Below are 20,564 nucleotides of genomic sequence, written 5' to 3'. Positions count from 1 at the left end.
TAATGTTAGAACGATAACGCAAAAATAATATGATCTAAAAAAATATTGTAATTAGCTTCATATTCGGTATATATTACATTAAAAAATCATATTACATTAAAAATCATACATTTTACCCGGTTAATTTTGATGTGCATTTGAATATTTACTCGGTGATATAATTACGAATGTGCAAATCGATGCCACGAAAATGTCACTTCTGCTTGAGAGAACATGTCGCGGAATTAATGTGACAGGTACTCCTCATTTTTGCGGAGCACCATTTGAAATTGATTCTATACATGAATAAAGCGCGACTTTGAGCAAAATGCTGAGGCGTATCACATAGACATGAAAAAATAGAGAGAATTCGTTTAGTAATACAGACGTATATAAAAATTCAATACTCGAGCGAAATGTTACTCGTAGGAAGTACATTAAAAGATAAATCATGTCAATTATAATAAACCAAATTGAAAAATATGCATAAAAAATAATTACTATGTTATCTTAAAAAGCTGTTTTTCTCAGCTACATATAATTATTCGTATTGTTAAATATTGTCGGGTTCTAAAAATCATACGCAGCCGTATTTATAGCGATAAAATTTATCATTTAATGAAGCACGAATGCGAATATCATTAAGGAGACTCTTACCCGGCTGCTCTAATCAATGTAGCAACCGAAAAATTATCATATTAATAATTGGTTATAAAATTATCGGAAAATTAAATAAAAAAATAAATAATGATTTTTACATAGTGTAAGAGTAGGTTATATGTTCTATTAGTGTAAATATTAAAATTTATACAATAAGTCACTGACTACGTCAGTGCTAAAGAGCAGAATAATAACATGCGCGTGTTACAACGTCGTCTGCAGCAGTCTGCAGCTAAGTGAGGTGTAGCCGTGTAGCGTTGTAGCGATTGACGCGATGAAGAGATGGAGCCAAAAGAAAGATATAACGTGAGAATGCTGAGAGGGAAAATGAAAGGAAAATTCTCGAAAATAAAGGTTGTCAATGCGCGAGAGAATAATTATGTTGCTACCATACAGCGCAGAAAAAAGACATGTGCAAGTGAGGTTAGAAACTTCGCGCGATTTTGACACTCGGAAGATCATTCGCCTATAACCTGTCGTACGTCATATTGAAAAACTACAATATCTTTTATAACTCATCGTCAACACCCAAGTTTTCTTCTTATCATTAGAAAAATTATTATTTTAACTACAATTCCTTAGTTTTTTGTTTACCTGGCTCGCAAACTTGCCAAGAAAATACATCACTTCCGGTGAGAATTTTAGTGTTTACCATATGCCCTGTGTTAAAAATGCGAATTTCAATACTGACATTTTTAAAATTTTTATCGTCAACCTATGCTAAAGTTTTGGGCATCGGTTCGTTGTGGTTCACTTTACAACATAATTTAATTTCATAAAGATCTGTCGTTTTATGATCGAGGTAAGAGCCTCCTTAAATCATTAGATTGCTCACAAAGCGATTTGCTCAAGAAAAAGCTGATTCATTCGGATTTGAGCAACAACCAGAATCATTGCTGACACGCTATAACATCTTGCGTTAATCGACAGGATGAAAAATATCTCTTCGATAAACAATCTCGAAACTGCTTCCCGCAGCATATTGACAGTTCCTCGATACTTTAACTATACGGTCGAGGATAGTATTAATATTGTAGTAAAAATATCGACTATAAATATGGATAGCCCGATAAACCCGGTTAGGTCTCTCCAACACACACACAGTTGTTTACAACGCGCCTAATACTTCCGCTACTTCATCGCCTGATATTGGCACGCACACCCAGACGTCCTTTACACGTGCGTATATGCAACAAACACGCCGCGATCGGTTATTTTTGTTTAGTCTGTCGGCCGTTCGCGCGTCTCTGTGTTCTCTCAAAACTACCGCCGCGTGTAATTGCCGCGCACACAGAGAAGCTGTCAATATCCGAATACTTAATTTTCCGGTGTTCGCATTGTTGCGGAAGGTGTAACAATCGAATCCCCTTCGCAAGGGAAAAATCGGAACAATCATAATTGGCCCCTTCCGTGTCTATTCCTAGTATTTTGTACAAAAGATTTGTACAAAATCTTCTATTCTCATATCGCGATTTTTGCATTAAACAATTAGTAGGAGACCGCGTTAAATAAAAAAAAATAAAGTATTAATTAAAAATAACAAAAATACAAAATTGTTACAAGTTGTAGTAAGAATAAGAAAGCAATTTTTTTTCTTTTATTTTAATAATGGAATCGAGATTGTCAAAAGAGTTAAAATCGGCGCGTGATCTTTCGTAAGCGGTATTTTACGGATTCAGTTTTCTCGCGTGAAGCTCCGCGGATGGTTGCACGGTTGAAATTTACTTCCTCGCTCCCGGAAGTCGCGTTATTCCTTCCGGATGGAAACGAAGTCCCGAGAGCCGTCTGCCAACATTATAGACACGGTGCTTACAGTGCTCTCCATACAACGGGGCGAGTCAATACTTTATAGTTCGAAGTGAGTTCGCTCGCTCGCTCGCTCGTTCGCTCGTATTTCGCTATCACCCCCTCGTTGCGCCACTCCCTTCGCTAGGAGCCGTCATGGAGGGTGCCAAGAGCACCAGGGGCTTTACATCGTTTCCTCCTGCCCTTTCTGCCCATCGCCGCGCGCAAATACGACCGACGTATCGCGAGTTCTGTCGGTCTGCGAACGTCCTCTACGTGCACGAAGAGTAGAGCGTGTAAAAGAGGATGACTCGAGAAGAAATTTACTAATCAACATTTGGTTTAAAAAAAGGGAAATTGATTTCAGAATTTAATTATATAGAAAATAAGTTATTTTCGAGTTTTATGTATTATATAAGGATAATTTATGATTCGAATTTTGTTGCTGTGCTCGCCATTTTAATGGAGGATATAATTATGGAAGAATATATACCTAAAAACTTTATGAAAATTATTGTAAATTTTACATCGAAGATTTTTCGAAGAAACTAAAAAATTAATTTTAAAAAAAGCTAGAAGTTTTTTACGTCACATATTCGATTATTAAAAATAGTTCGCAATAATATATATTCCAATATTTCTGAAGATGATTTATAAGTTATGAAATATTTATAGTCTATACTTCGTCACACTTATTGTAAATTTATTGTTCGAGTGCGTATATAATTAGAAAATATTATAAGATATTCTTAAGTCTCTCTCTGTAGCAAGAATAATCAAGGCTCGAGATATTCACAGAACTAAATAAAATATGCAATATGTACATATTTTATCGAAGTGTTGAAGTGTAGTAAGATAAGAAGTTACTTACTGTTGCAAAAAATAATCGCATGTAATTCTCACTAGGAATGAATAATTCTTAGATGTACCTCTCAGTTAAATCAGTTGCAACAGAGCGAATATAAACGAGATATAAACGTCGTCAGTGCCGAATATTTAAAACTAATATCTGTGGTCCGTAAAAAATTGTTCGATAGTAATTAGCGAAACAACGCAGTGCGGAAACGCTGTTGCGTAAGGTCCGTGACCGGAAGGGTGGCGAGTGTTATATACAGGGACGCCGCCGTCTCGGGAGGGGCGAGGTGGCGAGTATCTAGGTCTGTGTAACGATTTTTAGAGTCTCGACCCTACGATCGTTCGGGCCATAAAAAACTTGAGGCACCCCCAGTAGTCGAAGAGCCAGGGTTTCCATAGCGACGAAGCCCTTTCGCTCTTCGCCCGCAGGGTCCCCTTTTGCCCTGTTCTGCGGTAACCTACCGGCTGCCGTTGCCACCACCCTTAACGCGTCGTATCGGCCTCGAATCCCGGAGATATACATATACGTCGTAACATGAGCGCGACATAGCCAACCAAAAGGACCGATGGAAATTGCCCAAGTCGATCGCTCGGTTAAATTTCTCGCCCTTCATATACCGTTCAGCGTGAAAGTACGATTCTCTAATCTTTCAATTCGGAAGATTCTTTTTTTAATATGTGATCGAATCGCAAAAATTTTTTATTTTCTCTAAGAACTATATGTGGGATGCGAATTCATATAAAAAAGTTACCAATTAAAGTAAAGAGATACTTGATGATTCTCACTAAATCTGTAGGACACGTTAATTACATTAATTCCAACATTATAATGTACAAAAAGAGAATGTGATAATTGTTAAAAATTAAAATTTGTCCGGTGGGTTTTTTCGCAAAGAATACGCGTTTAGTTTGCCGGGGTATTTCTTTGAATTCATACGAGAACAGTACTTTCTCTCCACCGGTGCGTCAGTTCTTTTCTAGGGATACGAAAATAAATCGCAAGTTTTTTGGGATGCCTGACCGGTTACTCAGACCATTTAGTCATTCCTCTTATACCGGGCATACTGGGCATCGCGCAGTCACGAGAACTCATCGTTGGGTACTGTCCAGATCACGAATTAGATCGTAAAAGAGAAGGACGACTCTGCGCTCTCTTGCAGGAGCACGGAAATAAACGCGTTAAGTAATGATACAAATGTACGAACAGCGTGCATTTCAACGCGGGGATCGGCCGGCGTAAAAGTAAAAATTCGTTGACAAACATCAGAAAGTCTTTTTGAGAGACGGATTATTTTAAATTAACGTGACGGTATATATATATATATATATATATATATATTCGTAGATATAAATAAATTGCAACTGATATTACTATTATCTTGCCATTTACGACGATCTAGACTTTTGTAACTATTAATTTGACTATATATGTATTACAATCCACAAAATATAACGAAGAGCTCGAAGTAAAACAACGCTTTATTCCTTATTAAAATTATGACATATAAATCGTAAATTAAAATGTTATAGCAAAAGTTTCGTTAATAGATAATGAAATATCTCTTTGCAGTTAATTTGTAAGGGAAACATCGGTCTTAAATCTTAACGATGAGCTATTCGAGCTTCGTTCTTTGCCTCTCGTACGTGAATCGAAAGTCAAGCGTGATCGTCATCGGTGACGAGGATTCAATTGTCGTTTCCATCGTTTTAGTTGCCCGGCGTTATAGTCGCTGTATATAATTCGCACGTGGACGGGCAGGGCGACAGGCGTGACAGGATATAAAAGGGGTAAGGACTGGGAAATTGAAGAGGTACACGTTCGGCCAGTGCGCGAAGGAACTAATCGATTGATTTGTACGCGGAGTCACGACTCGTGTACGTAGCCAGACGTAATCAAAAACATGAGATAAAACACGCGAACTGTGCGGTCTGCGTCGACTCTCTCTCTCTCTCTCTCTCTCTCTCTCTCTCTCTCTCTCTCTCTCTCTCTCTCTCTCTCTCTCTCTCTCTCTCTCTCTCTCTCTCTCTCTCTCTCTCTCTCTCTCTTTCTCTCTCTCTCTCTCTCTCTCTCTCTCTCTCTCTCTGCCTTTTTCATTGGCACACTAATCTTTACGTCACATTTATCTTAGTCTTTAATCTAACCTGTGATGACGCATGATAAATTTATCGTGTTTATGCACAAAACTGATTAAGTCTGTGGAAAGTTTTTTCACTCTTTACATCGAACATTGCATTTATTACTTAACTGATATACGAAAATATCCGGTTTTGATATCAATATCGATGAAAATTGTATTAAACAATAAAAGAATTAAGAAATATAATCATCATTGGTTATTATTTCATAATCAAAGATTTAATTGAATATAATGGATAAAGTGCGTCTCATCTGAAAATTTATCACCCTCTACGCGCGCAAAAGAAAGTATTTTCACGATAAAGAGCACGATGAAAAAAACAAAAAAAAAGTTTATTTGTAAAAAAAAGGGAGAAAAGGAGATTAGTAAATTCGAAGAAGTTGCCTCCTTTCTTTCAGTCCGGCCGAAAATATGTACGTGAACGGTGCTCCGATTTCTGTTCTGGTCCGTCGTAAACGAAAGGTAGCGTGAGGTGATGCACACGAGAAAATACAAAACAAAAAAAGGAGCGCAAAGGAGGACCGGAATGGGGAAGGTGGCCCGCGCGCACGGTTGGAATAGTTAAAAATAACTCTGACCGAAGATCCTGCGGTTCCTGTAAACACGAGCTCGAGCATGGCAAAACGAGCATGGCGCTATGCGAACCGGTGATCCAGAGGGATTTTAGCGAGGCGGTAAACCAGCGAAAAGATGTGCGCGCGAGTCTCATTCAGGCGCATTTAAAGGATCAGAATAAAAGATCTCCTTGTTGCTTTGCATAGAATGCGGCGACTCTCAAAAGATATCTCGAAAGATGTTTCTTGTTTTTTTTTTTTTTTTTTTTTTTTTTTAATTTGAAAACAAACGGTGGTGATATTTCACAAAATTTGTTTCTGACGAACGTTTACGTATCGCGATTTTAAACAAATTTGCGATTGTAATATAACTTGAAACAATCAGAAAATCATTTCTTCAAATGTATATGTTATAATATCTAGCAGATATTTTAAGTTTCTAATATCTCTCATTATCAGTATATAATTTTAATGTTTAGTAAATATATATAAAAATAATATATAAAAGTGTTACGATTTAATTAATGGAATTTAATTCAATTTATAGAATGGTTTAAAAAAATTTTATGGATGTTTCAAGTACAAATAGCCCACTCACTGTTCAAAGGATATATGGTTCTATAACGCGTATATATTTTATTCTGTATATTGAAAATTTCTAGGCACAATTGTACAAGATTTGATTTTAAATAAAGTAATATATCAATTTTCTTTTTAATTTTTCGAAAAGTTAGTTTTACGTGCCATATATCCTTTCAATATTAAACGTGACGTTTATCTAATTCATTCAACACTTACGTGCTTCCATAGAGGTGTCTTGAGTCAGTGGTGGATGCTGCGTCGTTGTCGTCGTCGTCGTCGACGTCGACGATGCAAACGAATCTTCGTTGTCGCGCGCGATGGTGACCTTAATCTGCTCCTCGTCGTCTTCCTCGCCCTTCGATGAGCTTCGCTCGGAATTCGCGCGCACCCTTACACGCTCGGCCACCTGCACATCGTCTCCGGAGAACGCCGACCGCGACGATGACATCGGCCCGGCGACTGTTGTCGTGGTCCACTCGATGACACTACTACTACCACCACCACCTACGACCGCACCATTATTCTCGTTTCCCACGAGCACCAACTTTTTACCGCTCTTATCACCTTCCACTCGGTCTTCGGTCACTCTGCCGACATCATTTTTCTCGGGCACGATGCTGCCGGCTCGTTGAGTCACACCGAGGTACGCGATGTTCCGCGCGATCGTTCCCGCCGTCGCCACCACCGCCGTCGTCGTCGTCGTCGCCGTTGTCTTCGAAGCACTTTCGTGAAGCAGGATATCTCGCAGGGAGCTCTCCGGACGCAATATCGATTCCCCAAACTTGAAGACAGGTTCTAACAGCGGAGTGAAAGTCTGGACTGCAGGGCGAATCCTTTCATCGATTGACGGGACGGGTTCCACTTTGCGAGATTGCGGAGGGTGTTCGTTAACACGTCGCCATGCCTCCAGCGGCCAAGGGTCGATGAAGTTCGGGGAGGGTTGATCTTTCAGCTTCGATCTCTTTCTTATCGATGCTCGCTTCGCTCTTCCTCGTCGCGCTGCGATCCCTTCGTTCTCGTTGTCACGACTCGGCGTCGTCAGAACGGAAATATCTCGAGGTCTGACGACGACGACGGTATTCAACGGCGTTAAAGACGGCGACGGACTCGATAACGTCGGAGGCGACGACGACGACGACAGCGGCGGTGTCAACAATAACGGCGACGTTAATGACAGGGGTGACGTAAAGGGCGGCGCGGACGAAGGTGAAAGGCGCGTCGCCAATGTAAGATGATCCAGAGTTCCCTGATTCGCGTGATGACCTTCGGCACCGACGTCGTTAAGGCTGGACGCGCGCTTAATCGCCCTCCGGAACGGGCCCGGGCGCGGCGCGAACGGATAATCGTACGATCGCGACGGCAGGTAAACGGGCGTAGTAACGTCGGCTGGGTATTCGACGCTATTCAACGATTCGAGTACCACCGGCGCGGCCGTCGTCGCGTGCGTGAGATCGTCGAGAAGAGCAACAACGAGAAGAAGCAGGGGCAAGCCCACCCCCGCCCCCGTGGTGGCTCCCGCTACCCCCTGCCGTGCGATGAAAATCCGCGAGGCGGCCGTTCAATCCGGCTGTCCGCGATCCGCTCGCGACGGTGAACCTTGTCGTCGCTCTTTGTCTTCTCTTCTTCCTCTTCCTCCTCCTCCTCCTCCTCCTCCCCTTCGTCTTCCTCGCGATTTACACGCAACCACGCGATCCAGCGGTTCTCCTCGAGCACCTGCCCGCATTCGACGATTGTGTTTCGCGTCCCCACGTTTGATCCACCTCGGCTCGTGCCGGCGTCGTGCCGTTCTGGCATTTATTATCCCGTCGCGCGTCCTAGACACGTGCTGCTGCTGCTGCTGCCGCTGCTGCCCCTGTTGCCCCTGTTGCCGCCGCGATGGGCGATCGACTCCACCGTATACTCGATCGACGGACCGGACGATAATGCGCACCCTGTCCACGGGCATTCCGCCATCATCGCGCACCCCGTGAACAGTCGTCGGTGCCGCGATTCGCGTCCCGATGATGCTCGGCGCATCGACGTTGTCCGGCTGCGACGCACGGCATCTTCCGCTCGCGCACTTCACGCCTCCGTTCTCCGTTTCCTTCTCCGCGTCCTCGCTGCCTATAGACGCTATCCAAATAGTGTTCAGAAGACTACAGCGCAATCTGAAACAATCAAAAGATTTCGAACCTGAACATGACTGGATCGATAAATCTTTTTAACTAATTCTTTGTTAGATGCGATATTTCATTTCTGTAAAAACGCGCATCTTTTATTATTTTTTCTTCCTTTTCATAATTTTTCAATTTAATATAATATCTTCAGATATTATCTTAATATAAAATTCGCATATATAATTTTGCTTTTTTTATTTATTTATCTCATAAATATTATTTTTTTTAATGTTTTCATCAAAATTTTATCAACTCAAATCTATCTTTATTTCTTCTTAAAATTTAATTCATTTTATTTAATAGTAATAGTTATAAATAAACGAATTTTTATTTTAAATTGTATTTTAATTTTTTATTGTAATTATATATAGGTATCATAAAAAATTATCAAACTGTAAATTTAGTATTATACAAATTTAGTTAATAACAAAATCATATTCTTTCTTTAATTATATTCACAACTAAATTTAAACAACTAAATTTTACTACAATTTAATTTTAATATTTAATTATAAAATATATGATGAATGAGGAAATATTAAGATAAAAGTTGACAAAATTGGATATATTTTTGACTTGTCTGGTAGTCAGTTAGTTAACGTGAGATGTTAACGTAACATGATCAATACCAAATTCACGTGTATCGTTTGCCACCAATTATTCACGGGACGCAATTACTCCGTCGGGAACAGAAGGGTTAAATAGTCCAATAACGAGCGCAAGCATATATAGGTGCAATAATGCATGTGTGTGTCTCAATGTAAATACCAAACATACGTTTCCTGTAAGGCTCACTATAGAAAATTCACCTCGAGAAAAAAACAAAAGTTAAAATAATCAATAATAATGAGTGAAACAGGGACCGATATGATGTACTATCAATTAAAGAGAAAAACACCACATTTACGATCTTGACTGGATCTTGGTAGTCTATACACGGAGAAAATTTTATATTAAATATTACTGTGATGTCACATACTAGCTACGGACCATCAAGGATCTATAATCATTGTTTTAAAAACAATAAAGCAACGTAATTTTTACATTTTCTCATAGTACAGAAGAAATCCCAAGAATACAGCTAGGAAGGCATTAATGACGCCTTCTGTACAAATTTTTATATTACAAAGCAAAAACTTGTTGAATAAAAGTTAGTATTGCAAAGAAAAGTAGAAAATATATACCGAATAAATTTTTACTGTACACCATAGTAAAAATTAACTCTTTCCACTTTATAGAATATAGTTTGAGCAAAAGTTATTTTATTTATATGGTAAAAAGCAGTGTTGCCATAGTAAAAATTACATCGAAGTCATGCAAACCTTTCAAATTCGGTAACTTAATGTTAAAAACTCGAGGGAAAAGAGAAAGCGATAAGCATAGCTTGCAAGATCTTGTCAAGCTTGAACAATTTTGTCGAATAATTAAACGCGGCAGTCAAAGCTATAATACACGTATATCCATGCCATTTGATTTTTAATCGTTTTTAACTTTAATTTGATTCATGAAATAAAATCCACACCTTGTGTCCAGGAACGCCTTTAGGCGTTCTCATTATTCTCATTAACTTTATTATACTATATTTATTTAATGAATTAAATCTCTCTCTCTCTCTCTCTCTCTCTCAAAGTTAAAAACGATTAAAAATCAAATGGTGTATAATATTACGCTTCTAGCTTTGACTGCCGCGTTTAATTAATCGACAAAATCGTTCATGCTCGATAAGATTAATATTCATTGTACATCACTGTATTGTTGTTGCATTATTTTTTAAATATTTGATAGTTAATAAATAATTTCAAGATTTTTGAACCCTATAAAGATGTGTTGTATACAAGTATTAAAAAAAAGCATCAGAGTATCGCTGCTAGCGTGTTCGATCATCGAAGTTAAGCAACGTCGGGCGCGGCGGTTACTATATTAGTTGGATGAGTGATCGGCTGAGAGAGCGGATTTATCGAGTGCTAACCTAGCTGTTCGAAAAGAATCGGTAATATTCGCGTCTGCTAATTTTCAGACGGATTATCTGATTATTTTGATCAGAAAAAAATCTAAATTTTTCTCTCATTATACGAATTTTTATTATGGCAAATGATAAAACGTGTTAGATAAGTGTTAATTTTAAATTTTATTATGTTGTACTATAATTTATTCTACAAAGTCATGATGGTCCACCGATAATATAAAAAATAGTAAAATGTAATTTAAAATTGTATTATAAATCAATATAAAATTTTGCCCGTGTAAATAATAATGTTGTGTGAATTTTGTATACTTTTTCTAAACTCAATAAACTGCCAGTTTTTTATCGATCTTCAAAACACCGCTCTTTGTTGGAACAGTAAATCCACGTATTTAAATCGATAATCAATTTAAATTTTGATGCTAATAAGCATTCTTATTAAATCACTGTAACGAATTTATTGCGAAAAATATCATCGCAGCGAGGGTGTGAATTTGATCTTTCCTACATTCCGAGACGGGCGCGTCTTTACCAATTCGACCAATGAAACATGTGATAATATTTATCGATTAAATAATCACTAAAATCGAAGGTATGTAGCTATTTTTATATTATAATTTGTGTTAAATTCTTAGATATTTTCTTGCTACAAGAAAATATCTCTTAAGTATCATTTATACGTCACAAAATATCATTATATTATCTCAATACAGCGAAGCTCGGATTTCGGTTTTCATCTCTAATGGGTTACCACATTTTCGATATTCATTCATTAATCAACGCTCCAGTTCTGGAAATGCGATACGAAAAGAATCGATCGCTTTCGCGTGCTTTATATTTCAAATGCTTATGCACCGTTCGTTCTCGCTCTCTCTCTAGCAGTAAAATAGCTTAAATAACTAATTCCTGGGGATAATAAAGGTGACACGGCAAGCCATCTGCATAGAGCGAAGAAACACAGAAATACAAGCGTCTAGATGGGAGTGACTGATCTAAAAGTGTAACGGAGGAAATATAAAGGGAAAAATGAGAGAGAGAGGGGGGAGGAGAGAGAGAGAGAGAGAGAGAGAGAGAGAGAGAGAGAAGCTATAGCTGTTAAGCTCCAAATAACTATTAAACTCCATTCGAAATTAACTGAAATTTTGTTTCTCTATAATCCCAAAATTTGACGACTCATTAACATCATTTTACTTTCAATCGTTATATAATTTCTAGATTATCTCCCCCCAATTTCAAAATTTCTAAAAAAAAAGAGTATTAAAGTACGTTATTGTTTGAAGTACAATTTACATGCGGATTTACATTGAAATTAAACTCACCAAATTTCTCTTAATTCGACTTTCAATGTTAAAAGGATGAATAGCAAATTCGGGACAGCGCTATCGCGCTCCGCGTACGTTACGACATAATTATATGTGGAATATTTTCTCGAACCGACACGGCAAAAATTCACAATACGCTACCTCTAAAAATATTTAAGACACGCGCTGAAAAAAAAAAAAAAAAAAAAATAGACGGGCGAGTGAGCGAGGAATATACGGACGGCGCGGCGCTTCTCGTTACACGAGGACCGACCCTCCTGAAATTTGTTTACTACGCCGAGGAACACCGGTGCCCGGGGCTAAGTATAGCCGTAAGGAGGGAGAAACCGCGAAAATGCTATTTTTATGAGCACGCGCCGCGCGGACATTGTTGTGCCCGATCGGCTGTCTCGACGGTGCCGCCGTTGGCCGGGTCGTACAGTCGTCATCACTTGATGTCGTCGCGATCATCGTCATCGCTACGACACGCCGTACAGCCGTAAAAATCAAATCGAGACCGAAGCTGGACATGTACTCGATAATTTTATTATCAACATCATTTTCGAAGAGAGCGAAATACTTGATCGAAGACATTTTCTTTTCGCGAGAATTTTTTCATATTTTATCGCGTATAAAAAAGACGATAATAATAGTTTTCAATGTAATAAACAAGCTAATATATTTGTCATTTTAATATAAATTATTAAAAAATCGTTATTTAGTAATTATTATTTTCACCTTTGACCTCATATAAATAAATCTGTATATACAGCAATTATTTATGTTAAACCAAAAATATCTCAAGCGTTCGTCGATTGTACGTGAAAGAGCAGCTTAATAATGCGATTTTCAATAAAAGTCACGAGACACAAATTTACTTTCGTCACAAATTGTTGTTGACTTGTTTTTAATATTGTTAATATTGCTAAATAAATCCAGATTAATGTCTTTAAATCGTCTTTAACGTCAGTTAGCCGAAAGTCATAGGCGAGATTCTTTTCGAGATGTCGTCCCCAAAGTTCCGCGGGGAGGTCACGAGACGCTCCGTATCGCTTCGAATTCCTGGTGGCGGAGAGTCGGCATGGTAAGGACCTCGAGGAAGACGAGGATACTACGTGTGGACGGGTTTCCGTTTCCACTCGGCTCGTCTAATGCGAGATTCGTGTTACTTATATGCCGCTTGATAACGATTGGGCTTTCGCGTCGCGCGGTTGTCTGAGCGCGGTGGACACGGCGCGGTGCGGCACGCGGCCGATTGATCTTATCCCCAACGCGAGCGCACTCTCGCGCTCGTGCTCGCGCGAATACGCGTGTATCCGCCGTACGTAAAACGCGGAATACCTGCTAATTATAGTCCCGTAGCTGAAGGAAGGAAACCGCGGAGGCACTATTTTTACGACTCTCCCGCCAAAATATCGTGGCGCGTCTACTAGGAGCCACGCGCTCCTACTCGACGAGAGGACAGGCGTTCACCTTTGTGTTACGTGACGCGTTTTATCCCGTTTGCACGACAGATAATTTGACGGAGCTTGATTCGGAATGGAGTGCGACAGGGAGTTGAAAAACCAGTCAAAAAAATAGTGCAAATTAGAAATTTGCACTTGGCTCCCTCATAGAGGAAGTGATGTCTTAAGATCACGGTCTTACGTACAGGTCTCTCAACTCTGATGTGTGTATATATGTGCCAAATTTACCGAAATTTCTATAACTCCTGAACTAATTGACCAAATCTTAACGAATTGTACATGAAATAGGGGTAGAATTTTCCGGGGAGTACTATAGAGTGTATAGTTTTTTGTTACCGATTTTCTGAAAACCGTTTTTTTTTTTATTTTTCTAATTCTTGAGTAAAAAAATTAAAAAATATGGTTTCCAGAAAATAGATAACAAAAAACTATACACTCTATAGTACTCCCCGGAAAATTTTACCCCTATTTCATATACAATTCGTTAAGATTTGGTTAATCAGTTCTGGAGTTATGGAAATTTCGGTAAATTTGGCACATACATACACACATGCACACATACACACATACATACACACATACCGACATTTTTTAAAATAGCGATTTTTCGACGTTTTAGAACATTCTGAACACATTGGCAAAAGCAACTAAAAAAAAATTTTTTTTACGGAAACAAAGCTTCCTCTATAAGGAAGCACAAAATATACGTATTTTACCCTCGATTTGTGAATTGTGAACGAGTCGCCCGGACGATTCACGGTTGATTTTAGGGAAACATTTTTTAGAAAACGGGACCGCGCTGAGAAAAGTTTTCGATTGTCAACGTAATCTCGCGAAATTGTGGTAAATTTATCGTTAAGCACGATTTATCGTTACTTATATTTATACACGTATTCTTCACGACGTACAGATAGCCATTTAATGTTATATAATATATATCGGGGATAAATTATATATATATATTTCATTTTTATAGAATTTCATAGAATTTCAGTCGTATTTAAATCTATCTTCGATTAATTGGAATACGAGTCACGAATCTTTTTTGATAATTTGAAATTCAATTATATTTAATTGCGACAAGTCTGATTTACCTTTCTCTAACCCGTCTATGAGATCTACGATTGAGAGATTACAAATAGTATTACATCGCTATATCAAAATCTTAATTTAATACCAATTGTATCAGGATAAAATCGAAGATTCTAAAAACGACGAGGGTTCTATCGCAATTCTAAGAAGCGACGTTCCAAATTAGCTTCAGCTCGCGTGCCCCAGCGCATTATCATCGGCATAACGACGACGCTCATTAAATTTCCCAAGCCGTCCGCACGGGTTACGTGAAAGCCTCTCGCGCCGCGATTTCTGCGAGATTAATACACGACGTGTTCTCAAGACGAGGGGAAAGGGGGAGGAAGAGACGCGCCCAGCCGGCGCGTGAGTGCACGCGTGCTCGGCCCTCGGCCCACGGCCTGCTACGAGGTGGTCGCATAACTCTTGCAAAATGCGCGAGTTCAGGACCAGGACGCGCGTTCAGGGGTAACCCGAGACTATCGGAGCTGAGCCGATCGCTGCCTGCCCGCTGATGCCCGCTCGGCTCGATCGGGCGCGTGCATGTGCATACGCACGAGGGAATTCGCTGTTTTCGCGGCAAAAATGCGTGCGCGGCACGCGCGCTGACGTTCTATTTTCGAATGAAACACACGATCAGGGGACACGAACGAGAGACTAATGTAGAAACCTAGGGTGGGGAAGAAAAAGCCGTTGGGGAGGGAGACGGAGCCGAGGGCTCTCCTCTCACGGAACGAGGGGAGAAAGAAAGAGAAGAGATGCGAGCAGTGAAAGAGGAGATGCAGAACGGAGAGAAAGAGAAAGAGAGAAAGAGAGAGAGAGAGAGAGAGAGAGAGAGAGAGAAAGATAGGAGATAGGAGACGAAAGAGAGACGGTGGAGTTGCCGCGAAGGGGGCTCGAATGGAAAGAGAAGGAAGGAGAATAAAGAAAGAGGGAGAGCAAAAGCGAAAGGAAAAGTTGCGTGTTCGCGCAACAGAGACGCAACGTAAAGACAAGCGAGGCCAACGCGCGCGCGGATGAAGCGCGAGAGCAAAAGCTTCACGACGATGCAAGAAGAAACGATGTGCGCGCGATCGATATACATATGTGTGCGCGTGTGTATACACGCACAAAAAGGGTACGGTACATATGTATAAAATCTATTGTAAATATACACACAGAAAATCTGCAAATTCGCAAAGGAGAGAAAGAGAGAGGAGCGCGCTAACGCGGCGCGGCGAGGAGGAAGATACACGCGCAGAAGGGCCGGAAGGGCGAGAGCGGCGAGAGCGAGAAGACGGAGCGGCGAGGGACTCCGATTTGTTTCGCGCTAGAGGCGGCCATGCCGGCCATGCTGCGTCTCCGTTGTGTTCTGAGAACGAGCGTCTTTTGCATGCGCGCAGAAAAGCGGGCTCAGGCGGCGACGGGAGCTGACGCGACGCGACGCGACGACGCGATGCGATGCGATGCGCAATGGTCTCGTAAGCCGATTCACCCAACGCAACGCCACGCCGCCACGCTGCGCGGAGCGTCTGGATCGCGAGATGCGGACGCTACGACACGCAACGGAGCGAGATCAACGAACGAAGGAAGACAAACAGACTGGAAAGAGAAAGAGGGGGAGAGAGACAGAGAGAGAGAAGGAGGGTGCGCGACAAAGAGATAGACGGAGAAAGAGAGACAGAGAGAAAGAGAGAGAGAGAAGCAGCACACGAGCGTGGATACAGAGAGACACAGACGGTTAGATAAATAAATAAGATAGAGATATAGACGCAGATTACAGACGTACGCGCGGGCGAAGGGAGAAAGAAGATATAGGCACACGCACCATACAGCCAGCCGCGCATCCATCGGGGGGAGGGGGAGGAAGGGAGGCCTCCAACTCTTCGGTCGCGCGACGAGGAACGACGACGTACGTACACGCTCGCAATGCAGCGAGCAGACGGCACGCCGGGCGCGCTCTCACACACGTATAGGCCCGCTGCGCGCGACACACGCGGCTGCCGGACACATGCGAGGCGATGCGTTCTCGCGCTGTGCACGCGTCCCGCGTTTTCCACCCGCGGCGGCACGACTTTTCCCTCCGTCGTCGTCGTCGTCGTCGTCGTCGTCGTCGTCGTCGTCGCGGGTGCCGCGGTCGCGCCACGCCGATACAGCAGGATTAGAGACTGAGAGAAAGAGCGAGAGAGCGAAAGAGAGAGAGAGAGCGAGCGAGAGAGAGAAAGAGAGAGAGAGAGAGAGAGAGAGAGAGAGAGAGAGAGAGAGAGAGAGAGAGAGGAAGCGAGCGTGGCGGAGCTTGAACGAGCGCAGGGAGAGCTCGAACCCGGAGCGAGCCGAAGATCCGCGGAGCAAGCGGTGCTGCCTATCGGATGGCACTGCGTTCAGCGCCGCGGTGCGCGACCCTCGTCGGCCCTCGTCGTCTTTCCTCGTCGCGTCTCGTCCCGCCTCGGCGGTGCTCGTCGCTTTCCGCCCTTTTCCGTTACGGCGGGTATGCGCTCCGCCGCGCCGTGCTGCTCCGCTCCGCTCCGCGCGGCCGCGCGACGTGCATCGTCTCCTCTCGGCCTCGGCCACGCCGGCCTCGGCTCTCTCGCTCGTTCGTGCGAGTATAAGTACGTGCATGCTGAAAGTTCGCGCATCTCCGTACCCCCGCGGGGGTGGCGAAATTCTTACGTGAAATTCGGTGACGCTTGTATTCGTGTCTGTCCGATCATTGATCATTGTCGACCGACGAATTAATATCTTTGAAGAGAAAGAATGACTTTTTACTATATTAAATCGTCTTATATTATGAGGTTCTGTTAAAGAAGCGCTGTCCTATAATTGAAGATTCGAGTTTACACATTAAACCGTTGGACACAAATCAAGTGTTAAAATAAACAATTTGAATAGAATAATGCATGTTATTCGATGACACTTATTGAATATAATATTCGTGCCTGTTGAGCATTGTCGACCAACAAATTAATATCTTCGAAGAGAAAGAATGGCGATACTGTATTAAATCGTATTATACTATGTAGTATTATGTTAAAAAAAAGAGTCTTACAATTAGATTTGGGTTTATTCGGTAAATCATTGTTACGAAATACCTTATATCGACACCAATCGAGCATTAAAATAATCAGTCTGAATAGAACAGTGCGCGTATTCTTCGCTAATTCCTAGCAAATAAAATAATACGAATTGATATATGTACGTATATATAATTGAAAAAGAGAAAACAAGAAAATTAGAAAGCTAAAAAAGGCCAAAAGGCTATTGTGACATAAGAAAGGTTCTTTCACTCGGGTCTTATGACCTTTTCCTTGATTGGTATATGTATAGTGTCCGTATCTAAAATTCCGAAATGTCAATCTTTCGAAATGACAGACTCATATCCCGTTCGAAGCGGGATATCTCGGCTGATGGCATTGATCGAATTAAATTTGTCTATTTGTCGATTGTCGCTTCGCCGAGTGAAGAAAAAAAAAACAAACGCATCTCGTCCGAGTGCGCTCGCATACGCTCGTATACGCTGACACAATTCGGGTCGGTGAAAATAATTAATGGGTGGGGAGCGGGGGGGGGTTGAGCGTCGGGGTTAATCATGGAATATTAAGATACCGGCGCGGCCGCGGCGATACGCGCTCACATGTTTTCGTATCTACGAGGCGCGATCCCTCCCTCCGTACGTATATTTGCACAACCCTCTCTTTGTTCGTCGCGCGAAATTACGATATCGGTGTCACGACACCCCGGCCCGTTCCTTATTTAGCGACAAAGACGTCAGAATCGAGCATAACCGCGCGCGATATCGGCCTCAATAATTCGCTACTTAATGAATTCGTGACGCTCTCGACATAGGAATCCAGAAGTACTTACTCCTCCAGAGGGAGAGTACGCTTTCCCCGACGGCGACATTTTATTTCCGATCGAAGCCGCTCCGTTATTTATCGCCGTCCGATCTATATGTTGACCAAGTCTGACACAGCCGTTGCACCGCATAAGCGAAATGTCAAACGTTATTAAGGAGAAAAATAAGAACGTGGCAATACGATAATTTTCTCACGTTGCAAGTGTACAAAATATATGAGATAAAGATAAGAGATGCGTATCAGAATATTACAAACGTCACATTAATCACGCTACGGACATCTTATAAAATCTTGGTCTCGCGAAATCTTTTAATTTCTAATCTCTCATGGAATCCTTCGCATTACGCACTCTAGCTCCTCCATTTCACGTCTAGCAATTTGGATCCGTTATTCATTAACTTTTCTTATACTTCATCTATTTTGTATACTTTGCGTATCTGCATACAATGCAATATCCATTATATCTTCTTTTGCACACTGAGAAAAAAATGTGTTAATCCAAAAAAATATTTAGTCCGATACGCGTGCAACTAAACATATTAATTAGTTTAACTATGAACGTTAGTTGAATTAATTAATTCTTGATTAAAAAATTTTGATCGTCGACACGAATGCACTATATCTTTTTTAGTGCAATTTAATAATTGTTGAAACAACTAATGTTTAGTTATCTAACTAACATGTTTAGTTGCACGTATCCGGACTAGATATTTTTTCGGATTAACAAATTTTTTTTTCGGTGCACATTCAGATTCTACATAGCGCGTAACGCACTCGTCCGGAAAGAGAGCGCTAACTGCCAAATCGACGCTCGTTACAACAATAAACATGGTTTAATCCCTCGCTCGTCGCCGCGCCGAAAACTCGAGGAGACGGCGGGATATGACCGCGCACCGAGTGCTCACGCGGCGATGCATTAAGCTTTCGCATTGTGTGCGAAGGTATACTCGCGGGTACATGTACGGTGTTGTTTACCCCCGCCTCCAACGGCCGGCCATCCTCGTCGCTCGTTCGCACCTTTCCTCGTCGCGCCGATTTTCTTCCCTTCGATCCCCGTGTACGCCGTGTCGGCGCCAGCGGCGGCGAGACGGTGAGGGCGAGAGGAGACGCGAGAGGGGACAAGGGGAAGGAGGGCAGACGGACACGGAGCAGAGAAGCGGCGAGGTGGTTTAAAAGAACCTCAAAGACCATAAAGACCAAGTGATAATCGGTCAAAGACCCTTCTGGCCGGGGCCAGACGGCGATGCACTCGTCCGAAGTGCGCTGGGGCAGACAACGGACGAACGGACGGACGGAGTACAGACAGACAGACAGACAGACAGACAGACAGTCAGACAGACGAACGAACGAACGGACGCACACGCGCACCGGCGGCAAATGTAACCAGAAAACCAAAGGAACCGGAACATTCTCGTATCCTGGTGCACAATCGCAATTCCACTCGCCGGGGTTTCCGGCAACTAAGTTTCCCCGCTCGCTCCGATCTATCGATCGCGCGAGACAGACAGACAGACAGACAGAGAGAGAGAGAGAGAGAGAGAGAGAGAGAGAGAGAGAGAGAGAGAGAGAGACGCAAAGTGCATTCGCGCGCGCGTAAGGTAAACGTACCAGTGGCCGCACACGTCCCAGTCGCCGCACACGACTTCAATGATTTCAATTTATTAAGCATTTCGTGAAGAATATTGCAAATCTAAAAATTGTGTAGGGATCTACAATACCGCAGCCTAAATATCGTATTATGCGGACACTGGGTGGGACATACCGAGTAAAGGCTGTGCGGACACTGGTACATTTGAGCTTTTTATCATTTTCGCGGCATAAATAATAAATGACTGAATATTAAAATAAACATTGCATGTGTTTTAGAAACTAGAAACCCTAAGCTTCAAGATGGTTCGAGTCATTTGTACCAAGCATGCGTCTAAATGGACTAAATTTGTATCACAATCTGAATTGTGGCTTAAGTGTGCGGCCACTGGTACGTTTACCTTATAGTACTCGCGGATGAGCGAGGCGATCTGTCTCTGTCAAGGCGAGTTTATTTTTGTCGGCGGCCCCGCATGATGTCCCGTAATGGCAAAAGCGATCTATACGGGATGCCCCGGCGAGATACTCCGCGGCCTCGCATCGCTCTTCGGCCTCGGCTCCGGAATTTATTTATGCACCTCGCATCCCGTGCGCGTTAGTCGTCAGATGAGAGACAGTCGATCCTTTCGCGCGA

The 20,564-nt window shown here is 42.0% G+C and overlaps 1 protein-coding gene across 1 annotated transcript in view; it reads right to left on the bottom strand.

Moving 5' to 3' along the window:
- LOC143903358 (uncharacterized) overlaps positions 1 to 8,097 on the bottom strand; it is an 80,075-nt gene extending 71,978 nt beyond the window's left edge. The window contains exon 1 of the mRNA XM_077416895.1: positions 6,770 to 8,097. Coding sequence (XP_077273021.1) covers positions 6,770 to 7,001 — 232 coding nt within the window. The 5' untranslated portion in view covers positions 7,002 to 8,097. The remainder of the gene's footprint in view (positions 1 to 6,769) is intronic.
- Between the last annotated feature and the right edge of the window lie 12,467 nt (positions 8,098 to 20,564).

Source organism: Temnothorax americanus, unplaced genomic scaffold (genome assembly GCF_048541705.1).
Source record: "Temnothorax americanus isolate GAGA-0224 unplaced genomic scaffold, ASM4854170v1 Scaffold46, whole genome shotgun sequence".
Lineage (NCBI taxonomy): Eukaryota > Metazoa > Arthropoda > Insecta > Hymenoptera > Formicidae > Temnothorax > Temnothorax americanus.
This window is presented reverse-complemented; position numbering and strand designations above follow the sequence as displayed.